Source organism: Amblyomma mixtum, chromosome 3 (genome assembly GCF_055824585.1).
Source record: "Amblyomma mixtum isolate Tamu chromosome 3, ASM5582458v1, whole genome shotgun sequence".
Lineage (NCBI taxonomy): Eukaryota > Metazoa > Arthropoda > Arachnida > Ixodida > Ixodidae > Amblyomma > Amblyomma mixtum.
In genome coordinates, this window is record NC_143014.1 from 406273921 (window position 1) to 406293242 (window position 19322).

The 19322-nt window shown below is 44.9% G+C and overlaps 2 protein-coding genes across 4 annotated transcripts in view; both read right to left on the reverse strand.

The window, feature by feature from the left end:
• Nucleotides 1-19322, reverse strand: part of LOC149357499 (uncharacterized) — a 76453-nt gene that overhangs the window by 12728 nt on the left and 44403 nt on the right. The window lies entirely within an intron of this gene.
• Nucleotides 487-18787, reverse strand: LOC149357500 (uncharacterized). 2 transcript variants are annotated; one of them, XM_089584767.1, is made up of 5 exons: nucleotides 18524-18787; nucleotides 17228-17341; nucleotides 11764-11825; nucleotides 4811-4892; nucleotides 487-2972 (listed from the first exon to the last, which is right to left on the reverse strand). In XM_089584767.1, the coding sequence occupies exons 1-5, from the start codon at nucleotides 18724-18726 to the stop codon at nucleotides 2861-2863; spliced, it is 573 nt and encodes a 190-aa protein (XP_089440893.1). In that variant the 5' UTR covers nucleotides 18727-18787; the 3' UTR covers nucleotides 487-2860. The 2 variants fall into 2 exon arrangements, with proteins under 2 accessions (XP_089440893.1, XP_089440894.1); XM_089584768.1 differs by lacking the exon at nucleotides 487-2972 and adding an exon at nucleotides 4375-4432.

Consider the following 19322-nt stretch of genomic DNA (forward strand, 5'->3'; position numbering starts at 1 on the left):
TTGCATTCGAGCAGTGATTTAGTTTTCAGGATGAAAATACTTCTCTTCACAAAATCCTCTTAACTGATTGTCTCCATTTCAAACGATAAGGCAATATGTAATAATCACTCATTATGGTTAGCCGTCGTTAATTCACCAGTTAACGAAAACACGTATGGCCAATCACTGTTTCAGTATCATGGTTCAAAATAAGGAAAACTTTGCCAATAGAAGCCTGCTTTCAACGTGGTGTCCTCCATAAAGAGGTTCCATCTTTCAAAGGTCAGTTAAATAACTTGAGATGCCTACATGGAGCCAATGCTTTGTAATAAAATTATATCATTCCTGCATTGACGTGGTGTGTTTTCTGTCATTCCAACTGATTACACTATTGTTCAATCCTCTTTTGTAAGCTGCTGCACTTATGCATGCATACTGTATGTGCCAATGCATGCTTTCGCTATTGACCCAACAGTTGTTTGCTGGTGTTTCCTGTGCAGTTTCATGATGAAATAAATTGAATGGGCATTTCTGGTGCTTCTCTGGAAATGAGCTTGCGACCTCACCTGGCGTACTTCCTGTGTTGTCGACAGGAAGATGACCAACAAGACACCCACGCGACGACAGCACTCTAGATGGAAACATGGAGAAAGAAATATATATATGGAATACGAAAAGATGGAAGTTCTCAAATATAAATTCATACAAATGATTTTCAACCATGCTACACACGTACTGCATACGCACTTGAAATTCCGAATATTAGTTCACCCCACACCAAAGTTCTGTCATTAAAAAATGTAGTGAAAATGGAGGGCCACATCTAGCTGCAATCCATTTCGATATGTCAAAAGATTATCATATTATGCACGAAAGTAGTGCTTACCTTGAATATTTATTAAAGGATGCTGTAACAGGGCATTTATGCAGCCAAAAAAAACTTTTACTCACGTATATTGAGCTCTGGACACACCTACCCAAAATTAAGTACACCATTAAATGTTTTCGGGTTACACTAGACAGATAATTTGACTCCAAGCCACACGGTGATAACTTAAGCCCTGAGCTGGCACTAGCAGGCTATGGTCTCAAAGCTAAAAACATTTTTATCTTCCTGTATTAAAATCATTTGCTTCTCTCTCTTTCATTCTCATATCGCATACCATTGCAAACCATGGCTTTGCACATTTAAAACCTATTTGGACCCAACTGTTCGACTGGAAAAATTACCATTGTGAATAATGCCCTCTTCAGGTCTACTGCATTCGAGCAGTGATTTATTTTTCAGGGTGAAAATATTTCTCTTCACGTAATCCTCTTAACTGATTGTCTCCATTTCAAACGATAAGGCAATATGTAATTTATCACTTATTATGGTTAGGCATGCTTGTGATTTTAATATGACACGAAAAAAATGTTAATTTACCAGTTAACGGAAAAACATGTGGTGAATCACTGTTTCAGTACCATGGTTCAAAATAAAAAAAACCTTGCCGATAGAATTCTGCTTTCAACATGGTGTTCTCCACAAAGAGGTTCCATCTTTCAAAGGTCACTTAAATAAGTTGAGGTGCCTACATGGAGCCACTTGTTCATAAATAGGACCTACCATATAGACATGCACCATTCTAGTTGAGTAGCTTTGGAGCTCTCTGTAGATGAATCTGGGAAAGAATAAAAACCTGGTACCCTTTCTTTTTATAATACTGGGTCCAATGCATCAAGAAATGAGATTTTGAAATGTTTAATGTGAAACACGACAAACCTATTTACTTCAATATTTTACCAGAAAAACAAAGTAAACCTTCTTTATGCTAGCCAATTCCTCTGCTATGTCACATCTCCACTTTTTTGCTTGCCAGTTTGCTTCTGGAGCCTCTTTCATCTGCTCTGCACCTCCCTAAGTGCCTTCGGCGACTGTCCTTGTCACGCAACCATGTCATGGTGTAACGCCACGGTTGTATGCCAAACGCTTTAGCAAGCTGCCGGAAATATCACAGGGCGGAAACTGGGGCCATGCTCTCATCACCGAATGCGTGAACTGCATCTAAAATGATATTAGGAGATGTGCATTCAAAAACGTCCTTTCTTTCCTGTGCACAGTCGGACTAGTTGGGTAAACCACTCAGTGGACTTTTGCCTTCGCTTCTGGGGTCTTTTGAGGAAAGGGTGTGACATGCATCCTTATCGCTAGCTAACATATCGACATACGTGGCCCAATCTGCAGCATGCATCTTTTCCAAGTCTCTTCAACAAAAAAGAAAGAAACATCATTGAAATAGCTACCTAGATCTCATAAAATCACGCACGTCACCTTAGGTAAGGAAAGCGCAAAGCAAAACATGGCCGCATTCAATTAAACATACAATGTACCTTATTTGCTTTGTCTGCCAGGTGTTAAAAAATCAGCAGAGGTAAACGGAATTCCCAGTTTTGCTTCAGAATCATCTTTAACCGCAGAATTGCGAGCGGGTGTGAACTCCGGTGAATTTGGGTGCCCTTCCTCGCCAGTTCAAAAACCAGGCTGTTCAGAGAGAAATTAATAGAACATTTGGAATGGGCTGCTGGGAAAGAGCGCAGGAACAGGGACAAGAGAAAAGAAGTTGTTTGTTTATGTTTGTTTATTAGGGTTTAACGTCCCGAAGCAACTCAGGCTATGAGGGACGCCGTAGTGAAGGGCTTCGGAAATTTCGACCACCTGGGGTTCTTTAATGTGCACTGACATCGCACAACACACGGGCCTCTAGAAGAGGAAAGAAGACGACTGCAAAAGAATGTTGCTATGCATCCGAAGCTGGACTGAAACTGCACCGCGTGAACACACACCTTACACTCAGAAATCCTGGCTCGACACCCAGTGCGTTAACTCCCTTGTTTCTTTCTATGCATCCAAGACAACTTCTATCGACTCACTCTGAAAGGCCTTGTGCACCCTGGGTGTACCCACGTGCCTGACCTTCGTCTGGATGCGATGCAGGTATTCTACACGAGCTCTGCAAAAATTAGCACACACAACGAAGAATCCTCTTGAAGCAGCACATATATCTCATGGCTGGAGATCTACCTGCAACACACACACATCGAAAGTATCTAATAATGAAGCCAAAGTAGGGTGTCAATTTAGGACTGTGAATTCCTTATGCTTGCAGACTGGGTAATTCTGTGTATGTGAGACCTATTATTCAAACGAGCTTCACGTTCTCGAATAATAGATGTAAGAATTTTATAAATATAATTACACCCTCTCATCGCGAAAACCACCATTTGACACTTTCACTACACATACATCAGGATGATGTAAGAAGCATTTCTGATCTTCGTTCTCTGACCGATGTCCGAAGTCTACGTCATCCCCGCTAGGAGCTCCCTGTGTAAGAAGCACGTCTTCCGCTCTACCATGTCCCGGCAGGTTACTCTTCCTGGTCCTGACACTGTGCTGAGTTAAAGCTCTATTAACACAGAAACAATGAAGATAGAATGCAGAGAGAATAGTTGACTGAAAGTAGTTTTATGCCAAAGCAAGTCATAGAGAGCCCGGTACGAATTCTCTTGAAGGAGAAGAAACCTGTAAGCGAATTAGTGATGCTGCTGTGTGTGATAGTGTTTTGTGCAGACTATGTACAGATAATAAAGTGGAATGACTTTCGCCAAAATCTGGAATAGTGCCTCTTTTAATTAAAAAGAAGCCGTGCTTTCCATGCTGACAAAGACTCCACATGTGGCAACCGTGCACAGTCCAGTCTTCTACCTGTGCCCCTGTCTTTCTTAGATTTGTTCAATTTGGGCACAGGCCCAATGGACACTGATGCATTGGAAGCACGAACACTTTACGCAGCGTCAGCCATCGCAATGAAGGCCGGTTGCCTCAGGCTCAAGCCGGTGGGCAAATGGCAGCGGCGTCGTTATTGAGAATAGTCGAGAAACGGACCAGTGCCATCCTGAACTCTCAGTAACATTCTACCGCTTGGAAATCACAGCTTTCAAAATATTACAACAAACTGCAAAAAAGTTACAAGAATACGAGTAGGCAGAATCAGTGTTTTGAACATTGAGCTTTAAAGTTAAGGTAATCCAGGTACGTATTTGCAAATGACTTCAAAGTGACTGCCAAAAGCCAACCTAAAAGCATTTCACACAAGTTCGTAGAAATATACAAAAAATTTTTGCATGATCTGATACTATTAACACCGTGAATCTAATTTAAAGGAGTTCTAGAACACATTCAGAGGAGAGCACAACACGCTTAATCCCTACAGTGTGTTGCCATAAAAACCTGACCCAAATAATACACTTCTGAATGCAGCAGAGAACCCACAATCACGTGTGACAACCAAATTTCACATGCTTAGCGCTCCAAATTTTCCTCAAGTGCAAACAATGCCTAACAACAGAATCCTTACCTTTATACATTTACAGGGGCAATGCTTGAACACTGTCGTGTGGAACTGTGCACCTTTAAAGAGAAAATAGGCGTCACTGCCAGAGCCTTTAATAAATCTTTCTTTAAACAGGCCAAGATGACAAAATTTCCAGTTTCAGAACAAGGCCTACTTTGCTTCTGCCAAACGCTCTGCTTAAAAGCTAGGAACCACAACTTAACACATTTCAAGCTCAAAACTAAACACGCAACTTTACACATCGCCTGGCACGGTCAGGCCAGAGCCAGGCCTCTCACAAACCAGGAAAAGTTAAAAGCGCCACATCTTTGCAGGCTACTAGGAGAGCCTACAGATAGGCATCAGTAATTTATAGATCACAGGTCTCCATTTCTACACTTCACAGTATGCAACACCATGCAATTTCTGGACTACCTAAGTGCTCACAGACTCACATTTTCCCCAGCTTTTCGATGAAGACAGTGATTGGCCCATCGTTGGACTCGAAAGTAGGCGAGCCGGCAGAAGAGCGGCAACCTTCCAGCGTGCAAAAAGTGACAAGAGGAGAGGGAAAAGCGTGAAGACACTGAAAATAACAATTTCACTAACGATAACTCAACTTCTATGTAGCGCATTATAAAGTTCTTGCTGGACAATATTCGTGGAGCGGTGTGATTTAACATCTCAGGCATACCGCAACTTTATTAGATCCCATTTAAGAAGTCTTTTATAGCCGTAACAGAGCCCACTTGATCGAGACATTTTCAAGTCTGGATTTTCTACAAACAACACAGCCTATGCAGATAGATCGCACAAACAGCCTCCCGAGCCTTCTGGCCTCTCCCTCACAATCTGTTCGTACCAAGGTTACTACTCCCACTAAGGTGTCCGGTTTCTGAAGTCAAGAACGGTACGTGACTGCCTCGCACCACTGACATCAGCAGTCATTGCCACCAAGGTGGCAGCCAGTGAATGAACGTCGTGCGGTATGAACGGCTTTCAGACTTAGTTTCTCGTGGGCGGACGCTTTGTACCGCAGCACTTTGCGGGCTATGTACAATTGCGCAGATAATCAAAAGAGCGGGTGCATACTCTGCAATATTAGCCGGAAGCGTGAGGCAACACTACTACTGCACGACTGTGACTATACGTAAAAACGCCAGTTTTCCCAGCTATTATATTTCAGCGAGGTAAACCCCTGTCACTATATATTTCATCTCAGGGCAAAAAGCCAGCCGCCGAACCCCTTGACAAACTTATATGCGAAGATATTGTGCGTATGTCGGACGTGTAATCACCATCTTAATGGTCAGCTGTACACGAAATGTAACGAATATGTGACACTTGATTAGCAGATACCCTCGGTCCTTCCTGTGAAGACCATTCGCACAGGCAATGTAGATGGCAACATACTAATTCGGTTCTGATAAAAAGGAAGCCTTCCAGATTGTGCCAGTGGCATTCCGAGCCTTTCCAAAGTGTGGTTCACGGCTTAAGCATAGGACTACTGCCAGAATCGTGGATACACTCTGTAGCCAAAATACTGTGTTCGTCGCCAAGAGTGTAGCTCCACACCCTGTGAAAACTTACTTTTTCAGAGAAGCATGCCACTTATAACTAAAAAATACCTCTTTGAGGTAGTAAAATGGCTTCTGCAATATAGTACTAACAATTTTGGCGGATGCCAGAAAACAGATGAATGCTGGTAACTAGTAAGCTGGTCAACTTAATTTGAATAGTTAATTTTTTAACGATTAGAGAAAGGCACTTGATTGCAAATGGAGATTTTGTAGCTGGCCATCAGCAATAGGCAAATCAGTTTTTAGAATTTCGAAAGCGCGATCACTGTGGGCACTGTGATTCAAAAAATTTCAAAAACTTCACGCGAGATTCGAAAATTGCCTTCTGGCAAAGCACACATAGCGACATCTGCTTTTGTACATCACTCCAAAGGGGCAAGACCATAACCACTGAGCCACTGCGACGGCCAGGTTTGAACCATTACGACACCAAGCAGTACAAGCGCTTGGTGTCGTAATGGTTCAAACCTGCCACAGTACAAGCGCTTGGCAGGTTTGAACCATTACGACACCAAGCGCTTGTACCGTCCTCTCTTTTGTCAGGAAAGCAGCGTGGGCATGTTGGTTACTCATTTGTGATGGAACAGCAAAAAACACCAGGGGCAACATACATGTGCTGACTTACAACTCATTTTAATTTCGAAGAAACAGGGCTTCTTTTAACTTCTTCACACCTTGAAAACACATGGGTCACAACTATATTGTTAACAATATCATTTCTGATGGATGAGCTTCCTGCTCAAGGGTCTCAGAGTTTAAGACCTGCGACTTGAGTTCAGTAGAGGGCATGCCTGCGGGGCCTATGAGCACGTGATTTTTGAATATGTGAAATTCTCGAAAATCTGCTGAGCCACAATGCAGATAGAAATTGTGTCATCAAAAATTTAGATACTATAATATTGATGTTACGACTCGCCAGCTACAAATAACTAGTTCTCTCTCTTCTGAAGTACCCCAAACTGCTATCACTATACCACAGAAGTTGTCTTTATACATCAGAAAGCATACTGTCAAAAATTAGTGGCGGGCTTCCCTGAAACACCCGGTATATACATTGAGTCTGGCTGTCATCACTTCCCTATATCACAAACATATTTAATCTTCGCCGTAGGTCAGCGGTAGATAGGGTGAATTTTTTATATATGGCTGCGATGTTGATGAATCAGCCACAAGCAGTGACTCTCATGGATGTGGAATGAGAAGAAGCGCAGCAGGCACTTGGTACCCCAACTCCGATGGCCACAGAACCCCAGGCCATGACCTTCGCCGCTGCAGTACGCACTCTTGAGCCCCCAATGACACCCCATACGTCCTCTCCACCATGAACCACTTGTTCCAAAACGCTGTCTGCCTGTTTCTGCCTGACCAGCCTACAGGCAACTCTCAAACGCCACGAAATGCCACGCCTAGAACTCTTACGACAACTGTCCGCTACGCTTCCAATGCGCTGAGGCCGCATATTCTTCGTCACTGCACCTATAGAAGAATCGGCCTGCACAGCAACTTAATTGATGCCCCGTGACCAAAACGCAGCCAATGGCCCCAGACCTGCGCAGAGAGGATTACGGGTCATTGACCTGCCTGTCCCGCTCACCATCACTGTCCACACCACGTTTCGCATTGCTGGGCCGCAGCTACGCAGCGGCTGTTCGCGGAAGGTGCTAAAGTTCCGCAGAGGAAACCAAAGAATGCAACTTTTGGAGGTGACGTTGCTCACCAGCGAAACAACGAAGATCCTCCACCGAACATGAAGATGTTGGATCTGCCACGCCGACGCCGCACACAAACACGAGAATGATGAAGGCGCGATTGGGCTTCAGAATGACCACATCAACCAGAAAAGCCCTGACGACGCGAGCTACCCACCATCCACATACCCGACAAAGCCGTGACCCGACGCACACAGGAGGCCATCGTATTACGTGAACAGGGTGATGCAATGCGCGAGTGGCCATCAAGGGACACACCTTTCCTGTGGCCTTCGTAGTACTACAGCATGGTCTCGCGATGTCATGGTCTACATTCATCATGGTCTACATGGTCGCATGTCATGGTCTACAGCATGGTCTCGCATTAAGGAACAGATTTCCTTAATGAGCATCAGGTGATCATCAACCAGCGTTCCAAGCTCATCACACATTGAAGAAACGAAGCTTTCCCTTCGATGACAAGCACAAAGAAGCATGTTGGCCTGAGTGTCTGGGTGAACAAGGGAGCATCCCAAGCCGGTCAAGCGTCATGGTCACCGTAGGTGCCACAGATGCCAAGAACATGAAAGCTCTCAACGAGGGGAACACAGAATTGGTTCTAGAGCACGGAATCGGCTTCGCAAGAGGCATACTACACATCCGCAATGGCCAAACTGAAGTAATGCAGACGAACTTCAGCGAAGAATTCCGGCACGTTAACAAAGGAACAAGGATTCCTTTCATCGACGAACTATCCGACATTCTCGACGCCTTCACCCTTTCCCGTCCAGACGATTTACCTAAGGAAGATCACAAGCACGTCTTAGACATAAACCAAGTCCTGCCCCAGAACAAGCAATACCAGGTCCGCTGTCTGCTTTGAAGCTGCAGTGAGTGCTTCTCGTTATTGCCGAAGGCTCGACAAAAGCAGTTTGCCAAGCATCGTATTGTAACCGACCAGCACGCCAGACCTCTCCTCCAGAGCCCCTACCGTGTGTTGCCCCGATATGCTTTGCGACGACGTCATTCAGCCATGAAAGAGCCCCGGGCGGCACCGGTTGTTCTAGTGAGGAAGAAAGGCGGTGCACTTTGACTCTGCGGTGATTACCGACACCTGAGCAACATAACAAAGGACGTCTACCCTCTTCCTCGCATTGACGCCACACTGGACTGGCTGTGCATGTGCTACATGTGTATGCATGTGCTGTGTAAAAATTGTGAACTCATAAAATCAATATTAAAAATGCTATTTATGGATTGAGTAACTCACTGATTGATTGATTGAATGATTGAGCCTTGTACACGGGAAATTCTCTTTCTAGCACATAGGATAGCTCTTGCTCCCGAGTCCCATTAGTGGAGCATGCCACGACCACTCGAAGATGTCCACCCAATAGTGGTTTCCAGCTTCAGCAGGCATAGCAATACTTAATTGCAAATCTGCGCGTCAGCGTCTAGCATCTAAGCTCGGACAAGGCATCAGTATCGAACTGGCCGCAAATTTTATCGGAATCTAGACAGGCGTGTCGCAAAATTCTAATTTGGAATAGCAGCCTAACATTCACACGACCTCGGTTATATACAACGCGGTTGACAATCACGGCGCTCTCGTTACTCCTTTTCCATGAGCGTCCTTAACAGCTCTCGGCAACTGACGTTGAATGCAGTGGTGCCATCACTGTGCACCTTGCCTTCGGCTCACCCTCATAAACCTTCTTTCTTTTTCCTGCAGGCCTCATTTCTGGTACTCCCACTGCAAACGACGCTGTTGCTTCGGCTTCGCTCTGAACCGCCGATATCCAAAGTGCTGAAGCAAATGCCAGAGCCCATGCACAGCGAAAGAGGAAGCAAACAATGACACCAAAGAAAAACGGCGCGGCCGCAGGCGTCGACACAGAAGCGCCGCTTCAAGTACGCCCACCCAAGCCCTGCCGCAGATGCGCAGTGTTTGCACTTGCCTCTTCGTGGCCCATCAGGCTCGCGAACGACCCTGAGGACGCCTCGCCCCGTGGAGAGGTACACGCGTGACCCCATCACTACCGAAGGTGGGGGAGGAGTCGCTCGCGTGATAATGTAGTTCGTGCCCAATTAACTCCGCTTAAGAACGGAATTCCTCTCGCCCGGACTTCCTCACGGGAACAATTAATTATTTCATAGACGTTATTTATGACCAAGCCTACTTATACAGCATCTGTAGGTTTAGATCGTGACAGACGCCTTGGGCTTAAGTGTAGGTTAGCTCCTAAGGTATTCAGTGACAGAACTGAACAGAAAGCAAAGTAGCGGAAGCATCAACCGCATTTCTCTGTCTGGAAGTGACAGGAAGAACTTACAGTATGCTGAAGCTTACCGGAAGCCGTCCAACTTTGGAATACGCGTGCTGTTTTTAAGTGCATAGATGCTCAGAAATAATTTAGTTATGTGGGAGTTATGTGTGCTGTGGCTACAAAGTTTGTATCACGTTAGCGCAAGCAGCTCTCTTTGAGAAAAATTCGCCGTAACAAGGAGTCAGGGGAGATGATACAACAATGTTGCTGTTCTTCATTGATGTTTCCGTTTGTTTGCTGATCCGGCGACACGCTGCGACAGGCGGACAGGACAACGTTTTCTTCCACTATGCCCGTTTATCTTCAGCTATATTGCAAAGTGGTTGGCAGGTACTCCCAGTAAAATCTACAACTTCGAACTCTTAAGCAGGCCGAGTCCACACCAAGCGGGATCCTCGTCAGCCTCCTACTATTAAAGAGTCTAGCACCCAAACTACAAGTTTCAGAGCCATGCCAGAACCCACAACCAAGTGAAATATCTGCCTCCAGCTCTCAAAGAGTCCGGAGCCTGCAACAAGCCGGATATCCGTCAGCCTCTGAGTCATGACCGTATAGGACCGTTTCGTAAGGTTTAAAGCGGGTTGCTTCATACACTTTCCTTAGGCGAACAATCATATGGCACAAATCTTAATCTTAACACCCTGCCCGTTCAAACTTTCAGGCTGTCGAGCTGGGCTTGCAATGTCGTCGCCTGCAGCACTATCAGCGTTCATGCGGGCTAAACTACCAGTCTCCAAGGATGTGGATTGAAAATGTGGTCTTCTTCATCTTCCATTTCTGCACGTGAAAGCGCCATCAGAAGACCATGCAGCAAGCCACACGAAATGACGGGAGATTAGAAGCAGTCAAATTCAGCTATAAGGCCCACTGATATCGCTATGTAATTAAGCAACCTACAATATTCCTTGCCCTGAGTCTATGTCAGTGCACGTCAAAGAACCCCAGGTGGGAGAAATTTCTGAGCCCTTCAATGCGGCATCCCTCATAGCTTGAATCGCTTTGGGACATTAAACCATTATAAACTATTTTTGAAAATTTGATAGCCTTCCCTGGAACACCTGGTATATATCTAGGGAGCACTAGCCTTTATGCACTTCGGCTAAGGAGTACTGAAGAGCACTAATAAAGTCCATGAGCTGTAGCTGCCCATTTTAATCCAATAGAAATGCCTTCTGGAGGCATCTGCATTGCAGTCCTTTAAATAAACATCATCCGCATGCTTCTGAAAAAAAAAATAATTGATTTGATGGATACTAACTCCTCAAGTTCAGGAAAAGTAAGGCGACAAATTTTCAATTTCAGGGGAACTGAAAAGAAATAAACCCAGAAGTGCACGTTTATACGCAACTTTCAATGTATCTCGCCATCTTAGGATTTGCAGAAAAGGCTTAAAAGTGTTTAGAATACAAGAAATCTAGAAAAAGAATCTACCCTACAATGAACTCAAGTAAGTCTGCTCGGCTACTGACTTCATCAAGAGTGAAACAGTAAAGAGCCATTACGTCCTCGAGAAGGGCCGCATTTGAAATTGTGAAGTAGCAAATTCAAAATTACACTGAGAGGCCAGCTGAAAATAACTTCTATGCATACTCAAGCCGAAAAAAGCAATTTCTTTGAGACTGGAGAGTTAAAAAGACATTGCTGAATAAGTCAGGCACGGATATCCTTCCAAAGTTTTAACAAATGAAGGGCATAGCCTCTCCTTGACATTTTTGGCTGTTTTCATCGTTAGAACTGGCAGTGACCTTAAATAATAGTGGTGCAACTTCCCATGTCTTCCTCTTCACATCTAAGATCACTCGTAGACACTCACACCAGTGGGCGCTGTGCCTCTTCGGCCCCCCCTGTACGCGATGCAAGTGTTTCAGACGACATCTGCAAAAAATTTAGAACACAAGACCCTTAAATTTGTGGCATTGGGTATGTGAAACATGCTTTCGTCTCATCTTATTTTAAATTTTCAAACCGGAAAAACCTTCGTTTGCAAGCCCAGATCTCAATAATTCTTTGACGCCGAAGGAAATGCTAAGTCAGGCTACACTGATACGTGGTAGGCTTCTCTGAAAGTATAATTTTCAACGAAAGCAGTGCCTTTTGCAGAGGTGCGATCGTTGTATGGGGTAAATTTCGTCCTAAAATTTTTCAGCACCGAAAATGCCAACAAGTTGCAAGTCAGACCCTTGTCACACGGGTGCGCTTAACCACAGTTTTCGCTACCTGTGGTTACTACTATCCACACAGCAATCAAACTGCGGTTATCGCGAACCGTGCTTGGCAACCTCGGTTTAGGTCATTAACCAAGAAGGTGGCGGCATCTATAGACAGAAAGTGCACGTAGGTGTCAGAGCGAGAAGTGCACGAGGTGGCCCGCTTCAAGAACATACTTTCCTTTGCACAAAATTATGTTTCAAGAGCAACAAATCAAAATAGGCAGTGTGTATAGTATCGTGCGATGACACTTTTATGCAGAGTTCGATCTCGTCCGAAGGTGCAGTAACAGTGCATTGCAGCAACGTCCCACAGCATTCAAGCTAATCATTTTACCACATTTAAACTGAAAAATCTGCGGTCCCTGCTGCAGCGTTTAAGTAGGTGACACGTTCGCAACGCTCGCTGCAAGCGCCACCGTCAATGGCGCTCTGGCGTGCTACTCCAAAGTCATCGCTAGGCCTAACTTGTTTCGTATCGAAGCCACAGAGGACGGAGTCTTTGAATTGACCAAAGCTATGCTACATTGTCTACTTATGGCACTGCCTCACTGACAACCTCATGGTTTCATATTAAATGAAAGATATATGATTGATTTAAGCGACACCTTAGCAGTGGCACTGGCGTGCAAGCGGATCGGGCCAGTTGCACTGAAATGGCGGCACCTGCTACGGGGCTGGGAGCATAAAACTACCTTGTATTGCAATTATTACTCCTACCAGCAACTCGGTACAGGTCAGCAGTCCTCAAGGAGTGATTTTTTTTTGGCATTCCCGTAACCCAGGGCTTATCACTGTGTTCGTTGCAGCGCAACTCAGAATGGTGGCGAGCCTTGTGACGACAACAAATCATGATTCGAGATAACCGCAGTCAGTTAAGTTTGGTATCTGTGTTTAGACTGCCTGAGTGACTGTAGGTCAACCAACACCAACGTTTCAGCATCAGCAAAATTTCAACAAACAAAAAAAAAAATGGTCGCTAACAGAGCAAGATGGTCATCTGCACGTGCCATCTGTGAAGTACGATCGTTGGCTAGACTTGGCACATAAAATGCAGCGGCAAGTTCAAAGTCCATCATTATGCGGGGAATAAAAAAAATTGAATTTTGCCACCAAAATTCAGGTGTGATCATTACATGGTTGCAATCATTATGAGATTAACACTGTAAGTGGCCCGCACAAATCTCAGCATAATAGTGCAATGCACTTCAAAAAAGTATGATATGATTGTGACTCTACCACTACAGTCAAATGCTGAAGGCAACATACAGCAGGTAATGTCAAAATTTATAAGCGCGATTGGTAGTTGTCTGAGCCAGGCCTAAATGACATTAAAAAGGGTAGACAAAATAGAACTGTTGGTCGACTTCATTCTGTTGTAATACTGAAAACATCTCAGTACCCATGTCCAACATTCTTGAGAAACAATTATGAAAGGTGAAAGATTTTAATATACTATTCTGGAAACATTAAAGAGCGCTTGCAGAAGAATGCAAAGGCATCACGTTGGGCCCGACGTCACTGCATTATGAACTCCATTTTTGGCCCCAGTCTTCCTCAGCCAGGAGGCACAGCTGCAGTGATGAGTAATTGAAGGAGTCCTCCAAATACCGAATGCAGAAAAAGCAAACACTGTTCCTAAATATGCTTGCATGAAAGAACATTTCATCAACCTCCTTAGTTCGAAAACCTGCTTGAATTAGTTCCGTTGTCATTGCCACGTGCCACTTACAGGGGTACATATTTTAAAAAATACTACCACTATTATTATATAGGTTTTAACATGGGCAATAAAAAAGGTTTTAGCGGAGGGCTCCAGATTAATTTAGACCACCTCGGAATCTTTACCGTGCAATGACATTTCACACCGCAGGCCGTCTTTGGGTTTCACCTCTATGGAAATGTAGCCACTGCGGCCTTGATTGCCTGCCACCTCCATGCACTCAGAAGCAGAGCACCACAACCATAGCCACCATGGTTTTTGTTTGTGGCAGTTTAGAGTGCCAAAGCAATGTGGGCTATGAAGGACACCATAGTGAAGGGCTCAGGAAATTTTGACTACCTGGGGTTCTTTAACATGCACTGACATTGCACGGTACACAGGCCTCTAGAATTTCGCCTTCATTGAAATTCGACTGTTGTGGCCAGGATTGAACCCCCGTCATTTGGGTCAACACCCAAGCGCCCTATCCAGTGACAACCGTGGCGGCCGTACCTAAGGCAACGAACGTACTGAGCACTGCATTCTCGAAGGCAAAACGTTTAAGATCGCAGTACTACACTGCAAGAACGTAGCTTCAATGCCGCCTTTGCACACAGCCTAGAATAAAGATAGTATGCATGACTACGCATATGCAAATTAAACAATGCGACACTAAATCTCAAGTAATTTTTACTTCATAAAGGCCAATGAAATTTTATGACCAATGGCATTCTTGATAAACTGTTCAAGGTGGCAATCAACCATGGACACTACCAGTACTATAGCTGCATTTAAAAAATCAGAAAGGACCAGCAAACAACGCAGCAGAGAAGAGTGATTTCCTCTCCATCATCGGCAGAAGATCAGAAAGGGCACATTCAACACACATTTAAACTATACCACCATCAGGGGTACACGTCTTTAAGGGTCCCAATCTTACATCTTGCTTAACGAACGGCTGGTTATGAAGCACGTTTTCAGCTACCTGTTCACCCACTAAATTTCCAGAAAGGAAAAATACAAAATTATTATTTCACGATTGCCATTGCTCTCTTCCCTGAAAATGCTATGTATGATAACTCCCACGCATTTCAGCAATTTCAAACAATCCACCACCGGTTGGAAAATAGAGTGTCAGTGAATGGCATCATGCAGATTGCTGGCTCCACTGTAGAAGCCAATGCTGCAAGCTTTAAACTGATAGCTCCGGGATGATTTGCCGAAACTAAGGTGTTGCTGAGATCCTGGAATGGTAACAGATCATGTTTAATCCTACGAGATACATGTGGCCTAGCACGAATCCAGAAGAATTGATGTGATAAACAAGGCCGTTAATCCAAGAACATTTTTGGAATTTTGCTAAAATATCATAGTTCCCTTGAGGAATAGAAAATGCAGAGTTCAACTGCGATTCTTCTTTCCTTTTCCACTTGCGGCTATAAAGCATCAAACAGATGGGCACAACTGCAAGAGGGCGATTTTGCAGAAAAAACAAAGGCAGTGAAGCTTTCGTGCACTGCAAAACAACAAATGCACGGCGTCAGCTTTGGCAGATACTAATACCCCCTAAAAGAAACAAACCATAATTAAAAAGCCTGTGGTTATATACTGGGCTGCAGTCCCTCGTGACAAAAACGTCTGCTGCAAGCACTGTATCCTGTGGAATTTTGCGTACTAAGTGTTCCATTCTTTCGTTACCGCGCCTCACACCCTTGTACGGCCATCATTTATGAACCGCTGTGAAATGTCTTCAAAATAAAAGGTCATCGCGCATGTGGAATGACCAAACTAATCCACATCCTGTCATGTTACACAGGGCAGTTATCTTTACAATGGTATGCACAATGTACATTTGAAGAGCTAGCAACAAAGCAATGCACTCCTAAGATTCATAAGGTTCAACATTAATTAGAAGAACCTTTAAAGTAGCCAGCGTGGAGTTCTGCCAAAGTAAGTTGCTCCGCTGTGGATGGCAGGTGAAGCGTAGTGCCTTCATCCTAACTCTCCTAACCACCACTCGGTGTACATAACCCCTAACGCATTAGGACGCAAGCGCACAATCTTGCCCAATCACACTGACCATCATGCTATGGCAATTGAGTTCCTTCAGGTGAAACATTAAGCATTCATGTCAATCATGGTGCGACTTGTGTCGCGCATTCTCTGGCTATGAAGGAAACGCGAAGGAAATAGATCCTGAAGTGCATCTTTCCGCAGAAACGTATGCGTTCAGATTTAGTTTGAGAAGCCACTGCATCAGCGTCCGCACCAGCGTCCACACCAAGGCGAAAGCCTTTAATGGCTCATGTTCGCGGTGTCTATCTATGCTCGTGGTGTCTGTCCATGCTCACCGTGTCCATTCGTGCGCTGGGATCGTGCCAACTGTGGCCTCTCCTCTGCTCAGCGGCGCGACCTCCTCCGTAATTTCTTTTCCTCAATTTCATTTTCTTCATTACGGCCCCTGTTTCTGTTTCTTCTTTCACTCCCACTTCCTCCCTTACTCTACAACTGAACAACGGGTGTCCACCGAGGATCCAACATAATCATCACGAGCACGCCATCCGAAGAGACGGCAAGACAAATCAAGCAAATAAGACAACTCAGCATCCAGGGGGTCAACTACGAAGTCAACACGTACATAGCGCGCCGGATGATGTGATCCGGGGAGTCATCCATAGAGTTGGGCCAGGCCTCAAGACCAAAGAACTACTGGCGGAACTTAACCCGAAATTGTCGAAATTGTCGGGGCGAGACTGTTGGGTAAATCGTCCTCAGCAATGCTCCTCTTCGACGGCAAATTCCTTCCCAAGCAAGTAATTTTTGCAGAGGCTAAGTACTAACGCTACCCGAAAAACCCTGAAAAATATCCATGCTACGATTGAAACGTAGGGTCAAAATTGAAATCTTGATACAACGAAGTTTGTGGGGTCGTGAATAATCGTTCGTTATTTTGAAATATCGTAACGACGGAATACTCGCAAAAAAAGATAGTATTACTGGACAATGAAAACACTGTACCTTCACGAAGGGCACACAACAAGCTACGTAATTCTCAAACAGGAATGCACCCCAGCACCTCGAGGATAGCGCAAAAAGCAATGCGAAAGGCCAGTGATCAGAACCAAGCGTCAGCCAGTTAAATAGACTTAAACATCTTCCCATACTGAGCACAAATTCAGGCATTCGAACCTCTGATCTTGACGAGTCATTTAAGAGAAGACATAAGAAAGAGCTTGTTTTTCCATCAGAACAGTTGCTCAACCGAATTCGCCAGATTTAAACACTATAAAAGCGTTCAAGTCTGTGGCGCGATTACCCTACGGGAAGAGCCTCAGTACCCTCTGCTACAACGACAATGACTGTAGTACCTGCTCCGCCAATCCTGAGGTGTTGGTTGGATGGCGCTGACCATCTTCATGCTGGAAAGCCTGTACTGAGGCCCGAGCAGCAAAGGCCGCAGAGTAGGTCCCCTCCACTGAGGCCTGAAAGAGATACAGATCATTAGGATCATTAGACCAAAACACGTTGTCGGAAAACTCATCCCAGACCTCTCCTGCATCCAACAGCACTTTTCACTTTCGCTATAACTGCACCAATCCGATTTAATTCCAGGCGGTCTTCTCTGGCCCTTTCAGATTAAGTGGTTTTCCTTTAATGAAATTCCGTTTAATGCGGTTGTCGTTCACAGCAGAGTGAAATTTTGTTTGGCCTTCCGGGCAGCCGTTCAGTTTTCATTAAAATTGATTATGGCACGTAGCCTATATCATTTTGTCAACATGAGGACGGAACAAAAGGGAAGTGTTGCCATAAGATAGATATACTTACAGAAAGGTATTGTAATGTGGAGATAATGACGTCATGGAAAAGAGACGACCACACTGAAGTGGCACTAGAACTAACTCTTGAATGAGATGACCCTGCTGAAAAAAGTTATGATGCAAAAACCCGATATACCTCTACGATCCTTTCCATACATTGGTACGTTGTCCTCAATTAAACCTAAACTCTTAAAGGCTTCAGCCTCAATACAAAACAAGTTTTTAAGACCCTCCTCCCCCGTTAAGGAACGGCTAGTGGTGCGCGAGGATGCACGATTGCACTGAAAGCGGTAAAGAAGTGACATCCGCCTCTGCTCAGGCACCACTCTCAGGCACTCTGCTCAGGCATCAGGTGAAGTGGCAAATTCAAAACCCTGTAACTCAACTTCTATGATAGGCAGGATAATAATTTTGCCCTTATTGCATAGTTTGATGTCAAGACAGACCAATGGCGTGCGTCCTAGCAAGTTTCCTGCTGCAAAATTTATTGAAAGCTGTCGGCAAAAAGTTGCATAACATATTATATAAGCTCCCCCCTCAAGTGAGCTGAGGGATCAGAAAAAAAAAAAACTCATGCTGAATTATCAGTCTTTTTTAAAACTTCAAATTTACTGTTCTATTATAGTGAATTACATGGCGCATTGAACTCGAAGGCATTTTTCTATTGCCTTCTTTTTTTTTCTTTCTTTTCTTTTCAGAAGCTGAACACTCTTTCAGCCCCTGGCCCACCTACTGCATCTGGTTTCTCAATTAGTCCCATTCGATCCTTTGGCCTTCGTTTGCGAAAATTAACTACAAGCGGAAATTTAAATTCCTTCCACCCCACTGGGGTAGAGCACAACTAACCTGACAGGGACTCCACGTTTATGTCGATGGAGCCCTCGGGGGTGCTGGACGACTGTGAATTCTGGATGGAGTGCAGGCTCACAAACCCGTCCGTCTTGAGACGTGACAGCTGCCGGAGGGTGCGGCCACCATTCATGTGGGCAGCCTGCATAAGGACCACAAGACACCCGCCTGTGGCCACTGCCCAGTTTGCATGCAATCATTCCGTTACGTGGCAAGTATGAGGGCTAGCTTCTTGTACGAAATGCATGCCTGGAGGTTTTCACGCACCTCATGCCGTTCACCACTTCACAGGTGTAGCTTTCGAGGTCCTGCTGACACTCAAGCGTCTTATCGTCACTGTGTTATTGCCCTGCCCGCAACTTTGAGACTGGCAAGGAAGGCTCTTCCTCCCGGAATCAGGAAGCAGCTGGTTTGTATCAGCTGCATTGTTAGCACAGATTTCTGCAAGGCACCGTACCACCTAGCCCATAGCACTGCTTGAGCCACAGCTGGCCTGCGCGTCCCGATTCTACGCTCCGCTGCTCTCAATGATGCACCGTAATGCCTCAACTCATATGCATCGTATGGTGTACTATGACATCTCACTGTGTTGCTCCTTCTCTCCTGCGCACACTCCGCTTTTCCCCTCAAACCACCGCGGTGGGTCAGTGGTTACGGTTGTCATCTGCCGACCTGAAAGATGCAGGTTCGATTCCAGCCATGGTGGTTACATTTCGATGCAGGCGAAATGCTAGAGGCCCATGTACTGTGCGACGTCAGTGCACTTCAAAGAGCCTCAGGTGGTCGAAACTATCTG

Bases quoted from the DNA above. Each gene is read 5' to 3' on its own strand.
- LOC149357500 (XM_089584767.1), bottom strand. From the start codon at position 18,726: ATGATTGCATGCAAACTGGGCAGTGGCCACAGGCGGGTGTCTTGTGGT. The intron at 4,893-11,763 runs GTGAGTGTCTAC...GCACGCTGGAAG, and splicing joins GAGGCACAGCGCCCACTGGT to GTTGCCGCTCTTCTGCCGGC. The intron at 2,973-4,810 runs GTGAGTCTGTGA...TAATTTTTGCAG, and splicing joins ATCGAAAAGCTGGGGAAAAT to AGCTCGTGTAGAATACCTGC.